The sequence below is a fragment of the Hemitrygon akajei genome, chromosome 13, assembly GCF_048418815.1.
Source record: "Hemitrygon akajei chromosome 13, sHemAka1.3, whole genome shotgun sequence".
NCBI lineage: Eukaryota > Metazoa > Chordata > Chondrichthyes > Myliobatiformes > Dasyatidae > Hemitrygon > Hemitrygon akajei.
The window spans coordinates 100,218,081-100,238,119 of NC_133136.1; the positions used below are offsets into that span (position 1 = coordinate 100,218,081).

Below are 20,039 nucleotides of genomic sequence, written 5' to 3' on the forward strand. Positions count from 1 at the left end.
CCACACCAGAAGTACCGAACACAGTATATCACCCCAACAGACTCACGGGTGAAGTGTTGCCTCACCTGGAAGGACTGTTCAGGGCCCTGAATGGTAGAGAGGGAGGTGGCATAGGGGCAGCTGTAGCACTTGTTCTGCTTGCATCTGCAGTGCACAGATACTGTATATTAAATGTACAAATATTAGGAGAGAAATAAGAAAAACTCAAAAAAATAAGTTACTTCAAATAGTCTAACAGGAAGGAGAGCCATCACTTCCCTGGCTATAGGTTGACTCACTATAGAGACTAATGGCCAAGGATAAGAATAACCTTATATAATGCTCTTTGGAGTAGTACAGTTGTCTTAGTCTATTACTAAAAGTGCTCCTCTGTTCAGCCAAGGTGGCATGCAGAGTGTGAGAAACATTGTCCAGAATTGCAAGGATTTTATGTAGTGTCCTTTGTTCTACCACAGCCTCCAGTGTGTCCAGTTTGACTCCTATAACAGAGACAGCCTTTCCAATTAGTTTATTGAGCTTGTTGGCATCACCTATGTTGATGCCATTTCCCCAGCACACCACTGCATACAAGATTTTACTGGCAAAAACAGACTTGTAGAACATGTGAAGGAGAGGGCTGCATACTCCAAAGGACCTCAGTCTCCTCAGGAAGTAGAGGCAACTCTGGCCCTTCTCGTACACGGCCTCTGTGTTGGTGCTCCACTCAAGTATGTCATACAGGTGCACCCCCAGGTAATTGTAGGTCCTCACCGTATCCACATTCTCACCATCAATAGTAACAGGGAGCAGTTCAGGCTTAGTCTTCCATCACCATCTCCTTCGTCTTTCTGATGATGAACTGCAGATGATTCAGCTTGCATCATTTGACAAAGTGCTCCACCAGGACGCTGTATTCATCCACCCATCCTCCCTTTTTACACTCAACTATATATCATTCTGAATGTCCTTGAAGATACCCTCAAATAGAAGGGATTGTGTTAGTCTTCACAGCATACATTACATGGACAGTAAGTAACATGTTATTCTACAAATATTGCTGCCAGTTGAATGGATTAGCCAGAAACAGATGCTGTACTAAGTTACTCGGCCCAGAACAGGGGTTCCCAAACCATTTTTTCTGCCATGGATCTTACCATTAACCAAGGGGTCTGTAGGCACCAGGTTGGGAACCCCCGGCCCAAAAGTGATTCCGGGTCTGTGCTAATATAATTGGCAGAATTTCAGCCAGCTACCAATTGATGTAAAACAGGTGATTTTGGGGCACTATCGTTGGCAGAAGAAATTCATGCCAATTGCTGTCCAGTTACCTCTGCTGAGACATGTACATAGGTGGCTATCTGCTGCCATATTCCAAGAGCTGCCAATGCAATTTCATCCTTGACAGATATCCAAGGCTCATATAAGAAAAAATGGAGGGTTACCTTACAGAAGGTTTCTATTCTAGAAACCATATATGTAAAAGCATCAGTTGACCTCGGAAGAGATGGGAGGAAAAAGGAAAGTAATTACAAATCCTAAAACTAATCACTTCAATAACTTTTCCTGATTTCTGGTGTAAGGAAATACCTTTAATTAAACAGTTACTGTATGGAAAATGCAAGCACTTTGTTTTTTAAACATAAGCAAGTTTATATAAGGAACATGTAAATATTTGGATGCCATGGTAACATAACAGTTAGTGTGGCGCTATTACAGCTCGGGGCATTCTGGAGTTGGGAGTTCAATTCCAGCGCCATCTGTAAGAAGTCTCTGTACCACCTCCCCAAGGAAAGTGTAAGTTTTCCCTCGGGTTTCCAGTTTCCTCCCACAGTCCAAAAACGTACCGGGTAGGTTACTGTAAATTTTCCTGTGATTTGGTTAGGATTAGTCGGGGTTGTTGAGGTGGCGTGGCTCATAAAGGGCTGACTCCACACTGTATTGCTAAATAAATAATTAAATTTTTCAACAATATGAAGAATTCATAGGCAGTAGAAATACACAGTACATGCAGATGTGCATCACATAATTTATGGAATTCGTTGAAAATTTGAACATTTTAAATGAATAACAGATCTCTACAGAGACCTATAAAGGCAATGAAGATATAAATAAAATCTATTGTTTATATTTCCATAGTTCAGTCCAAGATAATTCAGTGACCATTAAGAAACTGTTAAACACTGGAATCTTAGTTGCGATATGATTAAATCTGATCATTTAAGAGAAATTATTCATTTCTGCAAATAACAGCTGTAAAAAAGATTCACTTCTCTAATACAAAAGATTCACTTTTCAAATACAATAAAGGACCTACAAGTTGTGTAAATTTTTTGAAGGTATAGTTTGTTTCTCCTCAACTGCACAACACCTATATTGTAAAAATGATAGAGATAATCTATTTACATTTCTTGTCAAGAAGCAATATAATGGTAGCCAGAGTATAATAAATCATTTGTATTAAGTTTCTTGGCCCATTCCTGTTCTGAACACTCCTATTTTGGAATGGCTCCAACTGTTCACAAAAGTGAACCAGCATTTGTGATCTCCTTGAAATATTTTACAAATACACACGGTATAAAATAGACAATTTAAGTCTTAATTAAAATAATTAAACAATAAACTTTAAAAGAAAAACAGGCAAAATGTGCATTATTTTTTGTGTGCAGCGCAAGGTATAGGCAAATTTGTGATTGGCTAAACATAGCCTATGAAATTCACATACAATTTTTCACCAAATATTGCCAATAAAGCCCAAGATTAGATTTCTCATTTCAATATGCAAAGAATGTGACATTGGTCTCTGTAGAGGTAGTTAATAGTGCTATTTCTATGCCACTCAGTCAGCCGTCTCCACACGGGAGGAGTTCACATACTATACAAGCAGAGTTATTAATAAAGTTTAGTTGAGTATCCTGCATGCTGCCATCCTGATGTGCTCTGTATTTCCTCAATAACGAACGCAACAATCACCAACACAGCCCAAGAACATCAACTTTTATGAAATGTGGAAATTTCAAATGTTTTTTTCTGCTCTATGGAAGTGCAGGATGTCAATTGACATATGAAATACAAATATGATGTGGTCATCTTCCTTGAGCTTTATCTTAACTTGTACTTTTCAGCTTCAGAAGCTTATACAAAATACTTATATATGTTTTAAAAGTTCAAATGACTATACCACAATAATAAATATATTAACGGCTGCCTCCATATGTATTGAAACTGTGACTGAAATTCTGATGATAATCTACTATGAAAGGGATATTGAAATCAAAAACATGAGAAAATCTGCAGATGCTGGAAATCCAAAGTAATACACACAAAATGCTAGAGGAAAAGATTAAACAATCAACATTTTGGGATGAGACCCTTCTTCAGAAACCATAACCATGCATTATATCATTAAATTGAGGTTTTTGATATTAACAGAAGAATGAGAATGCATTTCAGAATCTAATTATAGTACCCTCATTCTCCCCTTAACAAATCTGAATGAATCATTGCTTCGTATGAAAACAAAATTACTCAAGAGCAAAGTATGAGTTTGGTGCTAGCTACAAGTCCAAACTTCAGAGAAGAAACCCGACCTCATAAAGCTTTACAGGTCTGTGTCTCTACATCTGCTTGGACTAATGAAAGCAGCACAACTTCACCATGAGGAGACCAGACCAATGGCCTTTTCTACTGTTATCCTAGCACTTGTGTGGCATTAATTTGAACCTGCTCTCTGTTGCTGTAGTTGGAAAGTGCATGTGTAATCAGCCATAGAAGGCAGTGCTGGCTGCTGAAAACTTTTATCAATGAAGCCTCCCTCAGGATGAAGGAGTCATATATGTTTTCATCAGCAACACATACAAAATACTGGAAGAACTCAACAAGTCATGTAGCATCAATGGATGGTCATCAGAACTTAAAAGGAAGGGTGCAGAAGCCAGAACATGAAGATGGTGAGGGCAAGGCGTACAAACTGGGAGGTGATAGGTGAGCCCAGAAGAGGGAGAAGTTCAGTAAGTGGAGGAAAGAGGATGATGTAAGAAGCTGGAAGGTGATAGGTAAAAGAGGTAAAGGGCTGAAGAACAGGGGATCTAATTGGAGAGGACAGTGAATCATGGAAGAAAGGGAAGGAGGAGGAGAACCAAAGGGAGGTGATGGACTGTTTATTCTTCTTCATAGATGCTGACTGACTTGGAGAGTTCCTCCAACATCTTATGTATGTTACTTAAGATTTTCAGTATCTGTAGCATCTCTTGAGTTTGTGTGTCCGTATCACAATAAGCTGGTTGTGAAGAAATGGTAACTGTTCCTGGGGATGAAAATCCTATAAATGACTACCTGTACTCAGAGAAATCCTGAAATATAGCCTATCCAAGTGCCCAAGATGGTACCAGCCGCTCACCAAAACGGAAGGTGATTAAATATCTTTTTTTCCCTGAATATAGTGCCTGGAAGCGGCAGTGAGCAGCAAACTGTGAAACATGTAAGATATTGCCGTGGGGAAGTTAAGCATCAAGTGACTTCCTCCACAGAAAGTACAGCCTTTAGATCTTTATGTGAAAACCCGCTGAGAAGAAATTGGATTCACCCTTTCTGCTTCCATTAAATTCATTGCCAGGTGTTTGCAAATTGACACACGCTTTCTCCCTTTTCTGCCCTTCACCTAAATTAGGTGATGTGATCTTCCTTAAAGATTATTAAATACGAAAATAACTAGATTTGCAAAATATGAAGGGGAGATTTTATTTAATTTTAGAGATACAGTGTGCAACATGCCCTTCTGACCCACTGAGTCATGCCATCCAGCAACCCAGTGATTTAAACCCCCAGCCGAATTGCAGGGCGATTTCCAATGACCGATTAACCTGTGAACCAGTACGTCTTTTTTTCTGTGGGCGGAAAGCAGAGTATCCACAGGAAACCCACAAACACACGGGAAGAACATACAGAGGATGCTGGAAGTGAACTGAGAACTCTGAAATTCAGCTCCGAACTCTGATGTTCCAAGCTGTAAGTGTTGTGCAAAGTATTATGCTACCGCGGAACCCCTTTCAGTAGAAGATCACTCTCCACACCAATGGTTTATTCACTCTGTAATCACTACAAGGCTGTAAAAGCAGATGTGATATATTTCCTACAGTATTTCTACTTGAAACCGAACTATTTTAAAATTGCACGGTAACATAAAAAGTGTACCTTGTTGCTTAGGTCCAAAAGTCCTTCATTCAATAAATTAGTCAAGTTTACCATTTCCAAAACGCTTAAAAAAATTCACATTACGCCTTTTAGGATAGTGAAGAAATTAAAATTTACAAACAAAAAATGTAAAATGGAAAGGTTTATCAGTTACATCCATGGATACTTTAGTATGACACATTTGCCAACAAAACAATGACATTCATTTTAAATAAACTATAAAAACTATATTGTCCACTTCTGGAGATTACTTTTCACTTTTATTAGAATTTCTTCCTTATAAATTTAATGTTGCATAGTTAAATTATACATGTAATGTGTAGATTCAAAACAAAAGTCTAGAAATTAGGTCCTGCATCATGTTTATTGGGTGTTAATCATGCAAAATTTGACCATACCTGGAAGAAATCATGCTTTCAAACATTCTCTGGTGTAATTATACTGATTGCATTAGCATGCTGATCTTTTTCTCACATCAGGCTCCAATCTAATGATGTCATTAAGTATACATATATTGTCAATTTTTGCCTGTACTGATATAAACTACCACTGTACTAAAAAGAATCCAAGAACACTGATTGCATTGTGACACTTTGTTGTTTTACCTACTGCCTAAGGGAAATGGGACACCTAATGGATGATTTCGGACTGACTGCAAACTGCACAAACACAAACAAGGGAAAATCTGCAGATGCTGGAAATCCGAAGCAACACACAAGACACTGGAGAAACTCAGCAGGCCAGGCAGCATCTATAGAAAAGAGTACAGTCGATGTTTCGGGCTGAGACCCTTCATCAGAGACTGCAGAAATTTCACTGTCTATAGCGAGTGATCTCTGCAGCTTTTAGTTGCCGGATATCCATTCTTTGGATGCCATCTTGATAACAATGCAAGCAGAACCTCATCTCACTGACCACAAAGGATCTCAGGGTAGAAATCAAAGATGTGTTCATCAGCACCAGCTATTAAATATTGATTTAAACTGGATATCCTTTATCCACATCATGAGCTATCAATACGTAATTGGCCACATTTTCCTGACTAGGCTACTCTTGTCAATGTTGCTTCATAAAACGTGTCTATTTAATGATACAGCGCAGAGTAGGCCCTTCTGGCCCTTTGAGCTATGCTGCCCCAGCAAGTCCTTGAAAAACCCGATTATTCCTAACCTCATCACGGGATAATTTACAATGACCAGTTAACCTACATGGTATGTTTATGGACTGTGGAAGGAAACAGGAGGACACAGAGAAAACCCATCCATTTCACAGGGAGGATGCACAAAGACTCCTGATAGAACAGTGCCGGAATTGAAAGCCGAACTCCGGAATGCCCCTACACGTAATGGCATTGTGCTAACCGCTACACTACCACGGTACTGCCCCCCCCCCCCCGCCATATATTTTCCCCATTTGCAATGACAAGTTATAATGAGTTTTGAATTAAATATCTGATAAGCAAAGTTTAGGATTACTAACTGGAGAGTTCATTACTGCCTCAAAGTAACCGGACGTCCTCCTGCGTCATTCATCCAATCAGCCTACCTCATTTGCTGGGATGTCTGCAAAAGGCTTGATGACGGCTGCCAAGGGGATCTGTGACTGCTTGGCCATGTCTGCTGTGTTTGGAAAGCAGTAGGTTGTACAGCGGATGAAACGAGGGCTCGCATTTCCTTTAAGAGATAAATAAAATGGAAACTAAACATTGACTGCACTCCAAAACAAACAATTAAAGGTATCCCATTGTCCCAAGACCAGCATGTACTTTTTGTAAGTAGTACGATAAGATCAAATAGTGTCAATAGATCCCCAGCACTTCAGATGTCAGAATTCAAACTCAAGATGACCTTTCTCAAAGTATCCAGGGTGACATCCCGGGAAGTAGCCTTATCAATACTATCTCCTTCAGCAAATCAGAAAGGCAAAGGGCTATGGTTAAATTGAAAACTCATCAAGGGTGAAAGATTTGAGAGCACTTCATTATTCCAGCTGCAAAAAATGCTATTACATGAAAAATAGAACCTATTTGGTACAGTGTTGCAGTACACCTCACAGATAGATAACGAAACTTGTTGTAAGTATTTTATTAGGATTAGAATATGGAAAAATATCACTCTTTCATTCTACACTGGGTTAGTAACTATTTCAATCATAATGTGACAACCTAAAGACTAATGCTAATGCTGATTTGCAACATAGTACAATTATTTATTGAACACTCTGCTACTACACACTAGGCATTATTTAATGTTCTGTCCCTTAACTGCATATTTGCGTATGGTTGAATGACGACATTACTTGAACTCAATATAGAATGCATCTCAACTATATAGACAACTACCATATCAACATCCATAGCATCGTAATTTGTAAATTGTGATGCTCAGGCCTAAAGATTTAATCACTGTGGAGGATTTCTTACTCCTGTGGATTTGCATCTTTCCTGACCTGGGAGGTCACTCTGTTTGTCAGCTGAGACTTGTGGTTCTGAAACAATCTCCGGCTCCGGGGCTTCCTCCATGGTGGTTATCGGAAGTGACTCTGGGACTGCAGGAAGTGGTTCTGACAGCTCTGGATACCTTTCTTGTGTATGCATTGGCATCCCAAACAGTGCACATCAAGCTGTTTGACCTACTGATCTATCACAGGCCACCAGACAAGGCTTTGAGCCAATGCTTTTATTTTGACCACGCCAAGATGACCAGCATGTACCTTCTCCAAAACTTTAACTCTCAGCTTGGACGGTACAACAACACTTAATCCCCACATAAGGTAACCGCCATCAAGCACAAATTTATTCTGGCAAGTTTATTTTTAAAAATTGTGGAACCGGAATTTCACATCATATCTACACGCCTCACTTAAAGTAAAAATGAAACTGAGAAATATGTGTATTATTCCCAGTCTCCTATATTTTTCTTTTGATTTCTTTGGAGTTACAGAACATAAGACAATGGACTCACTTTCAATGACTCTTCATCTCTTGTTCTCAATATTTATTGTTTATTTATTATTAATATTATTACTTTTTTTTGTATTTGCACAGTTTGTTGTCTTTTGCACTGTGACTGTTTCTCCATTTTGCTCAAGGCAGTCTTTCATTGATTCTATTGTGTTTCTTGTATTTACTGTGAATACCCGTAAGGAAATGAATCTCTGGATTGTGTATGCCATATACAGTATGTACTTTGATAATAAATGTAGAAACATAGAGATCTACAGCACATTACAGGCCCTTCGGCCCACAATGTGGTGGTGACCATGTAACCCACTATAGAAGCTACCTAGAATTTCCCTACCGGATAGCCCTGTGTTTTTCTAAATTTACTTTGAACTTTGGTCCTACATGTGTGCATCAGAAGTGGGTTCAGGTTCACCAAGGAAACATCTTGATAAAATCAAAGCTGTGATAAGGAGGCTAAGTAATCTGTGGTCCGTGCTATCTTACAGTTTGTAGAAAGTCTGGTGCTCACTTATTATGATTTCTTCTATCAAAAAGGAAGATGTAGTATTTCCTCTTGTGTAACTAGGTATAGGAATACCCTCGCTACATTGAGAACTAAGAGATCTTGCTGTTGTCATCTATTACAGCCCAAATTTGAGGGCCACAGATATCTAGTCCTGCATGTCAATTAACTGGCTGTCACTTCCTGGCAACCAACTCCTTGATAAAGCAGTAACAATGAGGGCTGTGTCTAATGTTAGTGAAATGTGAATACAAGTGTAAGGTAAGTATTATTAATGTTATCCAACATACAAAAACTTCTTTAAAAATTGATTTAAAATATGATAGCTTGTAGTCACCGGAGAGAACCAAGGTATATTACCAGATCTTGGGAAACAAATCAAAAGTCATCTGCAACAGGTTATGCATGAAAAGGTGTGAAATAGCAACAGGGCATTGAAACTAGATAGTGGCATTGTAGAGACAGAGTAACAAGGAAAACAGAAAGATTCAAGATCATTTAATGTCTTGACTCTGAATGTTGAGTTAATTAAGTAATATCACGATCTATTACAATGGGCTCCAGTTTAGGGCCTTCTTTTTCATGCTGGCTTCAATTGCTTTCTTTATTCTTCGTTTTTATGAATTCCAACATTTCAGATGGCAGAAATGTGTGATATCCTGTTACCAGTACATATTGTGGGAACAGAAGTACAATCGTCACCATGAGGACAAATTTAAAAGCCATTTATTAGCATTCAATAATCGGCAGAAAAATGTGATCAAATATACAGCACATCTAGAATGGTTGTGGAATAGATATATGAATGATCCATTATTACTATATTAGGGTAAAATATTTGGAGGTTGCTTTGTGGGATGCAGTTGCTTTGTACGATGGATTTAAATATCATGGAGTTGCATAGCATAGAAGCAGGCTCTTCAGTCTATCATGTTTTTGTTGACAGTTTTGCTCATCTGCACTGGGTCCTTATCATTCTGTACCCTGCCTATTTAAATACCGTGTCTAAGTGTCTCTTAAGAGTAGTGACTGTATTTAACTCCACTATCTCCTTGCAATGACATCAACCACTCGGTGTAAAACAACTCCCATCAATTCCCCTTTAAAACTCCTTCCTCCCACCTTAAACCTCTGCCCTTTTATTTTCGATGCCCCAACTTCCTGTCACTGCCTGTCAGGAGTTTGTATGTCCTCACCGTGAGCACGTGGGTTTCCCCTGGATGCTCCAGTTTCCTCCCACAGTTCAAAGGTGTACCAATTGGTGGGTTAATTTGTCATTGTAAATTGTCCCCTGTTAAATCGGGAATTGCTGGGCAGCACGACTATACTGAGTTATAGCTCAATAAATAAATAAATAACCCATGGGGAAAAATTTCTGACCAACTGCCCCATCTACGTCTCTCATAATTATATATCCCTTTATCAGAACACAACCCAACCTCCTACATGCAGAGAAAATAAACCCAACCTATCCAATCTCTCCCCATATCTATTGTCCTCCTATTCAGGCAATATCTTGGTGAATATCCTCTGCACTTTTTCCAATCAAATCGCATCCTTCTAGTGCGGTGACCAGATCTGCACACAATATTCCAAGTGCAGTCTAACTATTGTTTTGTAAAGCTGAAACAAAACATCCCAACTTTTATATCTTATACCACGAGGCATGAAGGCAAGCATGCCACACGTCTTCTTCACCACTCTATCTACCCACGTTGCCACTTTCAGGGAACTGAGGATTTGAACTCCCAAGTCCCTCTGTTCATCATCATTCCTTAGCTTTCTGCCACGCAGTGTACTGTCTTACTCCTATTTGACTCCAGAGCTTATTGCCAAATAGATTAATAAACATCTCCTACTAAGGAGGGTTGCAAACATTTTCTCTCTCAAAATTAAGAGAATTATTTTGTTCCCTAGGAACAAGAACAAGGAAAAAAGACTGTGCTGCATTATTTCAAACCGCACAAACTCAGTGTCCTTGAGATTCAATTTCACATTTCAACTATCATGTTAGGGATTAATTTAGGGTTGTTCTAGACTGGATAATGTGATAAAGTAATTAAAAGTAAGGCAACAGGTAACAAAAAAAGAATCAATGATGGGGGATATTTAGATATGTGTTTTTCATTGGATAACAAATTCAAATCTCTTCATTAATTCAGCATTATCAAACTGCTATACCTTGATCTTGTACAACACATTTAGTGGTAACGAGTGGAGGAACTTGGCCCCTAGTGTTTGTAGCAAAGAGCTGTCCCGATCGTCGAAGTTTATCTTCTTCTATGACCTGGATCTGAAAGAAATGCACAACCATTAGCACAACTGTATAGTACCTGCTGAAAATATTAGCACACAATAGCTTTCTCACTCATTTACAACTCTCTTTAAAAGAACATTCAAGTCAAGTTTATTGTCATTTCGACCATAAACTGCTAGTACAGTACACAGTAAAAACGAATCAACGTTCCTCCAGGACCCTGGTGCTACATGAAACAACACAAAACTACACTAGACTATGTGAGACAGCACAAGGCTACACTAGACGATGTAAAACAACATAAAAACTACACTACACTACAGACCTGCATAGGGCTACATAAAGTGTGCAAAACAGTGCTGGGCAGTACAATAATTAATAAACAAGACAATAGGCACAGTAGAGGACAAATTACAATATAATAATAAATGATGTGGATGTCAGTCTAGACTCTGAGTATTGAGGAGTCTGATGGCTCGGGGGAAGAAACTGTTGCACAGTCTGGTCATGACAGCCAGATGACAGGAGGGAGAAGAGTTTGTGTGAGGGGTGCATGGGGTCCTTCAAAATGCTGTTAGCTTTGCGGGTGCAGCGTGTGGTGTAAATGTCCATGATGGCAGGAAGAGAGACACCGATGATCTTCTCAGCTGACCTCACTATCCGCTGCAGGGTCTTGAGATCTTAGACGGTGCAATTCCCGAACCAGGCAGTGATGCAGCTGCTCAGGATGCTCTCAATACAACCCCTGTAGAATGTGATGAGGATGGGGGGTGGGAGATGGACCTTCCTCAGTTTTCTCAGAAAGTAGAGACGCTGCTGGGCTTTCTTGGCTATGGAGCTGGTGTTGAGGGACCCAGTGAGATTCTCCGCCAGGTGAACACCAAGAAATTTGGTGCTCTTAATGATCTCAACGGAGGAGCTGTCAATGTTCAGCGGAGAGAGGTCACTCCGTGCTCTCCTTCCAAACCCGTTAACTACAATCCTCTCCAGGAGCAAAGATACTGAGGGGACAGAAAAAGGTAGTGCTTGCCTGTTTGATTATCATGTCTGTATTCTTATCATAATTAGGTTCTTCTTCTGCTTCCAAGGAGAATTTTATTCTAGGAATATATCAATCAATGCAGAGAGAGGGAAGGACAAAGAGAGAGGGTAGTTTAATTTTCCAAACAATCTGCCATCTTATTGGATGAATGATCATAGGAACATTATTCTAAAAACAATAAATGCGAAGCTGGAATTATTTCATCACCTTCACTTTCACACTATATTATGCCAACCAACTATTTGAGCGTGTTAAGTCTTGTAACACTAACTATGGCTTATTTACCCTGTATATATAGATTAATAATGGAGAAAAGTCTACTTTAGTACAATAGGCCATGAAGGAAAATTTATGAAACTTTCAACACCGCTGTGTTATATCAGGTGGTGCACTAAGAGTTAAAAGAATTATGGGAGTTTAAATTTGTGAGGTGTTGCTTGACAGAATACAGAAACTTCATTCTAAATGTTTTATCGGTTAAGAATGTTAACTGGAATTGGCCGTGCTTCAGATGAGGCCAACAAACATTTTACATTTCTCTGGATCCTCTCTCTTAAGACTGTCATCAAAAATGCAGATAAACTTTCGCAATAATTCCATAATTTTGTGTCTGCATCAGACAAGCTTGACAACTTAAACATATGTACTTGGACCAACAGAATGCATAAACTGCTCATTGTTCATTTGGGTTATGGGTTAGAATGCTCAAGTAAACAACTTCCATTTTGTGCCTGCATCAAACGCCTAAATGAATACCTAAGCACATTTTAGAAATCCAGTAGATACTACTAGAAAGTTCAGTGCTGAGGTGTGGACAACGGTCACTGGCCATGCACTAAAGTTAATTCACAACCAAGGCTGCAACCAGATAGGCATTGCACACATCCAGCATTGTGTCACTTGGTGTTTCTCTCTCAGTCTTATAATCTTATTTAGCACATAGGGTAAATACCTACCCCATGGTTAATCTACACTTGAAATGCTGTGAGCGGTTCTGGTCCCTTTACTATAAAGTGGAAATAACAGGAACTGGATAATGTACGAAAAAAGAAATACTGGAAAGCAGTCTGAATTTGTTTTTCAATTAGAAGAATATGGAAAGAATGTTTGTACATAAAAGACTATGAGCTGATGAGGTATTCACATTAAAATGAGCTTAACAGGTATTTTCCTTCTAAGTGACAACTAAAACAGGGTTCATAAATATGGAAAATACCATAACCATTTCTGGTCTCCTTAAATCAGTTTTGTAAAAGATGCAGTTAGGGGCCATTAGATATGGTGTTGAGATAAAGCCAGTTGTAAAAACAGGCAAAAACGGTTGCTGTCTTTGATTGGAGGGCAATTGTCTTGAGATAGGGGTAGGGGGGAGGAAGGGGAGGGATGTGGTCAAATCTGATTGATTTTTGTATGTGAAGTGTACAGACTGGATTCCATTTGGTGATACATTGAAATAGGGAGATGAGGTCAGAGAAGAAAGTGAAGGCTAGATCCAAGTCAGATGTTAACACATTTATTTTGTTTCTAGAGAACAACAGACCTTTGTTACAGGCTGACACCTTTTGTTCTGGGCACCAACTTACTAAAATCCTTCCATTAAAAGTTGTTAGGATCAGGCATTGACTCTGAAAAAATAGATGCTTCAATGAATTTGGCATCAGAGCGATCTGCTGCACAAGTTTGATTACCTACATTGGTCAGAAAACAATTTCTATTTTTCCCTCTCTAAATTTGGCTTGGGACTTTTCTTTTCCGGAGATATCACATTGTTTTGTGTGGAGCAGAGAACACTTAGATATAATCCCGCATTCAGGAACAGCCTCTTCCCCTTCACCATCAGATTTCTGAACTGTCCTTGAACGCTACCTTGCCACTTTGATCTATTACACTATTTATTCATTTTTATATTTCTTATTGTAACCTATAAAATTTTATGTACTGCACTGTACTGCTGCCGCAAAGCGACAAATTTCATGACGTATATCAGTGATAATAATTCTGATTTCAGGGTGATGTAGTAATCTGGAAGAAAAAGAGAGCTGTAAGTGAGCAGAGGATCACGATACATTTGCTATAGCTTTAAGAAATAACAATTTCTGGTTTATACCTACCAAAAAACATTTTCTCACAAAGCACCCTTTTTCACATGCAGAGCAATTGAAAATCTGCTGCAGTTTATAAACTATAGCTTGTCATGACATAAAATTACTACATGAGCACACAGAGTTCAAATTCAGAATGTGAATCAACATCAAATCATGTCTTAGCTCATGTCATAAGATTCACTGAAATGTCATCAACAGTAATAAAATAAAATGTTCCAAATAATCATGTAATTAATCACCTACCAAAGTATATAAAAGTGGCAAATGAGTTTAACAGTTGAAGTTGGCTACATGCAAAGAGTTTAAGAATGGTTGAGACAGAAATTGAGACACACGGTAATAGAAAGGAGCAAGTCTACAAGGCAGACTTCCTCTCCCACAGATTACCAGAAAATCTCCCAAGACATCATTACGGCACAGGGCCAGCTTAATTCACTTGGGAGTTCTAAATTTATAAAGAAAATTGCAATACAGCAGTTTAGCTGGTGACTGCTTGTGCAGATCCACAGACATGGATGTTTTTAATAACTATTATAAGAAAATCTTGTTCTTGAGTTTTAGAGAGAATACTAACCAGGCTTTTTTGTTGTAAAAACACAAAATGCTGGCAGAACTCAGCAGGCCAGACAGCATCTATGGGAGGAGGTAGTGACGACATTTCGGCCCGAAACCTCATCACTACCTCCTCCCATAGATGCTGTCTGGCCTGCCGAGTTCTGCCAGCATTTTGTGTTTTTATTTATTTCCAGCATCTGCAGATTCATTCGTGTTGCCTTTTTTGCTGTGTTGTGTTTTGGCCAAATCAGATACTGACGCAGTTCACATGACCTATCTTTCTGAGAAAAAGGTCACCCTAAAATGCTTAAAGCAATTAGATGATGGTATAATCCCAGAAGTATATTTCTTTCTTAATAACAGATAACAACAGTGTATTTGGATATTTCCACACATTACCTGTTCCACAGACAGGAACATGATGTCTTGAGAGATGCAGAATCCCAGACCAAACGTAGAAGAAATTATCTAATTACTCTAGATTAATTAAACCAGTCCAAGAGATCGTTCTAGTGATGGAATCCTCATAGTATCTATTTTGTCAAAGTTAATCCCTAGTCTCAATCAAACTTTTACTGGAAAGATTTGCAATTATCGGCAGAAGTTAGCCTCAATTCCCCGCAACATATTCAAATCAAGGTAGTTTGGCATAGATATTAATATCAGCAGTATGCCTCAGTTAAGGTTTGGAGCTGTCCATTGTTGAAGATACACAAGAATGTTTAAACAAATATTTCCACCATACATTGTTAACAGCTTCAGGCTGAGGAAAAATTTTAGACAAACAATGCTAGTTGACTTCTCTGCTAGTTGCTACCAAAGTCAAAACAATTTTTTTAAGAATGTCATTATCTTGGTGACAGATATTACTATCTTCTCAATATAGTCCAAGAACAAGGTTATAATTCTCTTGGATAAAAACAACACAGAGAATGATGGGATTACTCAACAGGTCAGGCAGCAACTGTGGAGAAAGGGGCAGAGAAAATTTTACAGGTCCCATAAACATTAACTCCATCTTTCTCTTCATAGATGATAATTGGTGTGCTCACTATTTTCAACCTTTGTTTTATTTCAGATTTCCATTATCTACATTATTCTTCTTTTGTGATTCTAGTCTGATATCAATGCTTTCTCAACCTGTTCACCATGGAAATAGGGACGTATGTTCAAACAGAAGTGCTCCTCTGTTTTTCATTCATAGAAGTGAATGTGCTTCAACCAAAACTAATAAGAAACATAGGTTAACATAGTTAAGACTGTTAATATGGGAAAACTTACAAAATGTTAGATGGAATGTTCTTTTATGCTTGTGATATTATAAAATAGGGGTGTCTTTCACAAATCCATGCACTTAGTAACACAGCAACATTTGAACGAGATCGATCTAAACTCTGCTTAAAACAATATTCGTTTTTAAAAAAGACAGGTCTTCTTAACATTTTTAGTTTGACAGTGTTGAATATTTTTCTACTAATCAAGAGTCCATTAACCACAAATACCATCAAAAATATCCTACCTAACATAAAGATACATGATAATTTGATAGATCAAGTCAATCAAGAGACAATGGTAATTTTTTTAATGGTTTTAAAACTAAAATAATAAATTTGCATTTAGATATCTAAAATTTATCATAACAAATCAGAATATTATAATAGTTTTTATGTCTTGAATAATGCATTTCTTCAACCAGATAGTGGTATTTTAATCTTAAAAATAAATGCCTGGAAACTCAGCTTTGATTGAAAGAACTAACATGTTCCACATGCTACTTATGGCGTGTTGTACTCCACTCAGTATTATTTAATCAAACATGATACAACCTCACAAGTACAGATCTAAAATTAGGTCTAGTTTGTAATGGATTGAATTAAGATACCGACAATCATTTTCAATCTTCTGAAGACCAGGTTTTCCATGCTTATTTAAAAAAATACACAAAACATTTCACAAAGAGTGAGTGACTAAACTAAATATATAGTCAATCTTCTGGAAGAATTATAACAGACTGGCAGGTATCACAATTACAATAAGATTTGGCTGCTGGCAATGTGTTGTTTGGGTTGGATCTCAGACTCCCATCATATTTGGCAGTTAGCCAATACCTCCTCTACAGGGAACCATTCAAGTGAGGTCAGTTTTGGAAACATCACTCCAGTAGATCTCTAGGGAAGTCATGAAGTACTAAATCTTTCAGTACTGACAGAATACTAGCAGGTGTCCAAGGCTGGTACACAACTGGTATTGGATCTTCACCAAATTAGGCTCTCATACTAACCCACCTGCAATGTCAGGAGATTTAAATTTAACTGTGATGAAACAACAGTAGCAGACATCCGCTGAGCATCATAGAAATCCCAAACTAAGATCAGATCAAATGCTGAAATTGAGAATATTTCTTACTTTTCTGATTTCACAAATGTCGAAAGAACAGAAATGCACAACTATCAGATTTCTTTGAAACAAAAAGAACAGATCCTGTTGTGCATTTGATATGTCACTTAAAGTAAATTCGAACCAGGCCAGTATTCTCGGAATCTTGTGTCTTCATTTGAATTAATTTAATGCTCTGAAGTTACAAAACTCACCCGATCCCCTCCACTAGTAACACAGTTGTTACGTTCTCTTAAGACTACATACATTTTGTATCCAGTTGAGAGTGACACAGGAAATCCAATAAATTTACATGCTTAAAGTGTAATCCAAACGAAGAAAATCTGAAGGTACTAATAGTTTATGTTTATTACTGTACTGTACTTACCGGGCTAGGAATGGAGTCAGGGTCCAGTTTCTTCTGTTGAGGTCCCACAAGCTGTGCACCAGTTGCTGGTGCCCCAGGATAAGTTCCAGGATAATTTGACTGAACTCCCCTTTGCTGCCCTCCATATATACCTGCTGCACAGAACAGGAATAAACACCAGAATTTAAAATGTATTTCCTAAAGTTATCTCAACTAGATCAGTAAAGTTTCATGGATTATTCTTTTGTTTGCTGCCTTCAGAGAAACAGTACTATTTGTTTTAAAAGATTTGTTAACACAGACAAACACAACTTCTTCAAAAATGAACAACTAAAACTATATTCAATTTATAAATAGGAAAAGAAATGGAGGTAATTGTTTCCACTTACAATTTATATAATTTTTGAGAAGAGCACCTCCAACTGAAAGCAGCAATATAGTACTCTTGGTTTTATCAATTTCAATGTAAGTCAGCATAAACATTCAATAATCTCCATGTATTTCCGAGTGTTTAAACCAAGACATAAATCTAAAACACTTAATTAACAAAATGTTACCTTTTTTTGTTTTACATGGTCCTGAGGGGCACAATTATACTTCTTGCAATATCAGGACTGGCCAGGTCATCTATGACATTGACTCAGTTTTCTCTCCTCAATAGTATAGCCTACACCTCGAACATTACAGCTCTGCCCTTTTGCATTCGTCCAAAGACATATTGTTCGGTAGTTTAATTGGTCATTGTAAATTGTCTTGTTATTAGGCTAGGATTAAATGGGGGGGCGGGGGGGGGGGGTTGCAGCCTGAAGGGGTGGAAAGGCCTAGTCCAGGCTGCATTCAATAAACAAACATACAGTATCTCTTTCTCTAAATGCTCTGATAAACATACTGACTGGGGAACATTATTTACAGATGATCTTCATGGCATCATGTCAACCCTGGCTTCACCTTAAAAAAGATGTTTCCTTTGTCTTATCCTTTACTCTGCTGTTCTCTGCAATTTAAAACCAAAAACCTTGTTTTTGCACCATCTCAGTTCTGACAAAGGGTCTTCAACTCAAACCGTTTACTCTGTTTCCCTTTTCTCTGATGCTACCTGGCATGTCAATACTGAAGTGTATTCCAGAAATAAACACAGGTTGGCATGGTGAGAACACAGGGAGGCTCCCCACAGCTGCAAAAGGCTGACAGGGGCAGCAGAAGGGGACTTAAAAATTTACTTGGAATAAGCAGTGACTTAGAGAGAGTACAAGGTCTAAACTTTACAAATGTGCGTCAATACAAAGACAAATTAGTCACTTTTGGAGGACTGCAGACACAATTGGTAATCTGATTTATGGTAATCTTAAACTCATGGAGTGAAAGTCATATAGTTTGGAAACATGTGCTACAGTTTACTGAGCCTGCACCAAACAATAACCACCATCTTATACCAATCCATATATGTCACCCCAGACATATCGTTAATATCATTGATAAAGTGGGGCAATTTATAGTAGTCTATAGGACGTGGGTAAACTGAAGCACATGGAGATTGTACAAACTCCACCCAGACAAAACCAAGTATTAGGATATCAGGATTGAGTTCAGGTCACTGAAGTTGTAAGGCAGCAGCTCGACTAACTGAACCACCATGCAGCTTTGGAAATAATAGGTATCTGTTTAAAAGACTTACACTTAACATTGGGTACTCAATATTCCTTTACATAAAGTGTTCTGTAAAGATAGAGGAAAGTAAAAAGAAGAGTGATAACATAACTGATTAAGTTGAATATTAAACACAAGACGTTCTGCAGTTGTTGAAAATCTTGAGCAATGTATGCAAATGTCATTTTTTTATTTATTTATTGAGATATAGAGTGGAAAAGGCCATTCCGGTCCTTTAAGCCATACCATCCAGCAATCTCCCGATTTAACCGTAGCCTGTTCACAGGACAATTTACAATGACCAATTAATCTATCAACCAGTACATCTTAGGACTGTGGGAGGAATCGGAGCATCCGGAGGAAACCAACCATGGGGAAAACATACAAACTCCTTACAGATAGTGGTGGGACTGCTGGAGGAACTCAGCAAGTCTGGCAGCATCTATGGAGGGCAAAGAGCAGTCAGTGTTTTGGGCTGAATCTATCTTGTTAGAGTTAAGGAACAAAATACAGTGGTGACACTGCACTAATGGCAATATTCCATAGACTGCCAATTAGTGGGAAGAATAAAGCAGCAATTTTCCAGGGAACATACACAACAGCATAGACAATCAATCTTTCCATTATATACTGGGAAAATAATAAAATACAAGAGAGCCAGGGAATGAAATTTTGAAATCTTTTCCAGAGGAAGTTATGTATCTATTTATTTCCAATTGGAAGGGGAAGGAAAGGGGTTGATTATTGAAAGAACATTTCTATAAATGCACTGGTCATAATACTGTGATGTGTTCTAACAGCTGTGAGAAAGGAGAGGTGTCATTCTAAGAATAGGTAAAAAGAATAGGCTACTAGAAAAGAGTCAACTCTAGTGAAATGAGAACAAATCCGAATCAGGTAAAATTAATGCTAAGAGGACGAAACTAAACAAACAAAAAGCTGTGATAATTCACATGCAATCCAGCATTTTCTGATCATGAAGTTAGGCAATTAAAGGCAGATAACCAGAAATGTATAAAGTTAAGTATTAAAAGGATCTATGATGGACATTGAA

The 20,039-nt window shown here is 38.2% G+C and overlaps 1 protein-coding gene across 3 annotated transcripts in view; it reads right to left on the minus strand.

Moving 5' to 3' along the window:
- The window catches only part of sec24d (SEC24 homolog D, COPII coat complex component), a 178,288-nt gene that overhangs the window by 124,198 nt on the left and 34,051 nt on the right, over nt 1-20,039 (minus strand). For 2 of the 3 annotated variants that reach the window (XM_073065164.1, XM_073065165.1), the window contains 3 exons: nt 17,360-17,493; nt 10,818-10,929; nt 6,715-6,842 (listed from right to left, as the gene is read on the minus strand). In XM_073065164.1, coding sequence (XP_072921265.1) covers nt 6,715-6,842; nt 10,818-10,929; nt 17,360-17,493 — 374 coding nt within the window. The remainder of the gene's footprint in view (nt 1-6,714; nt 6,843-10,817; nt 10,930-17,359; nt 17,494-20,039) is intronic. The other variant, XM_073065166.1, reaches the window with a different exon arrangement.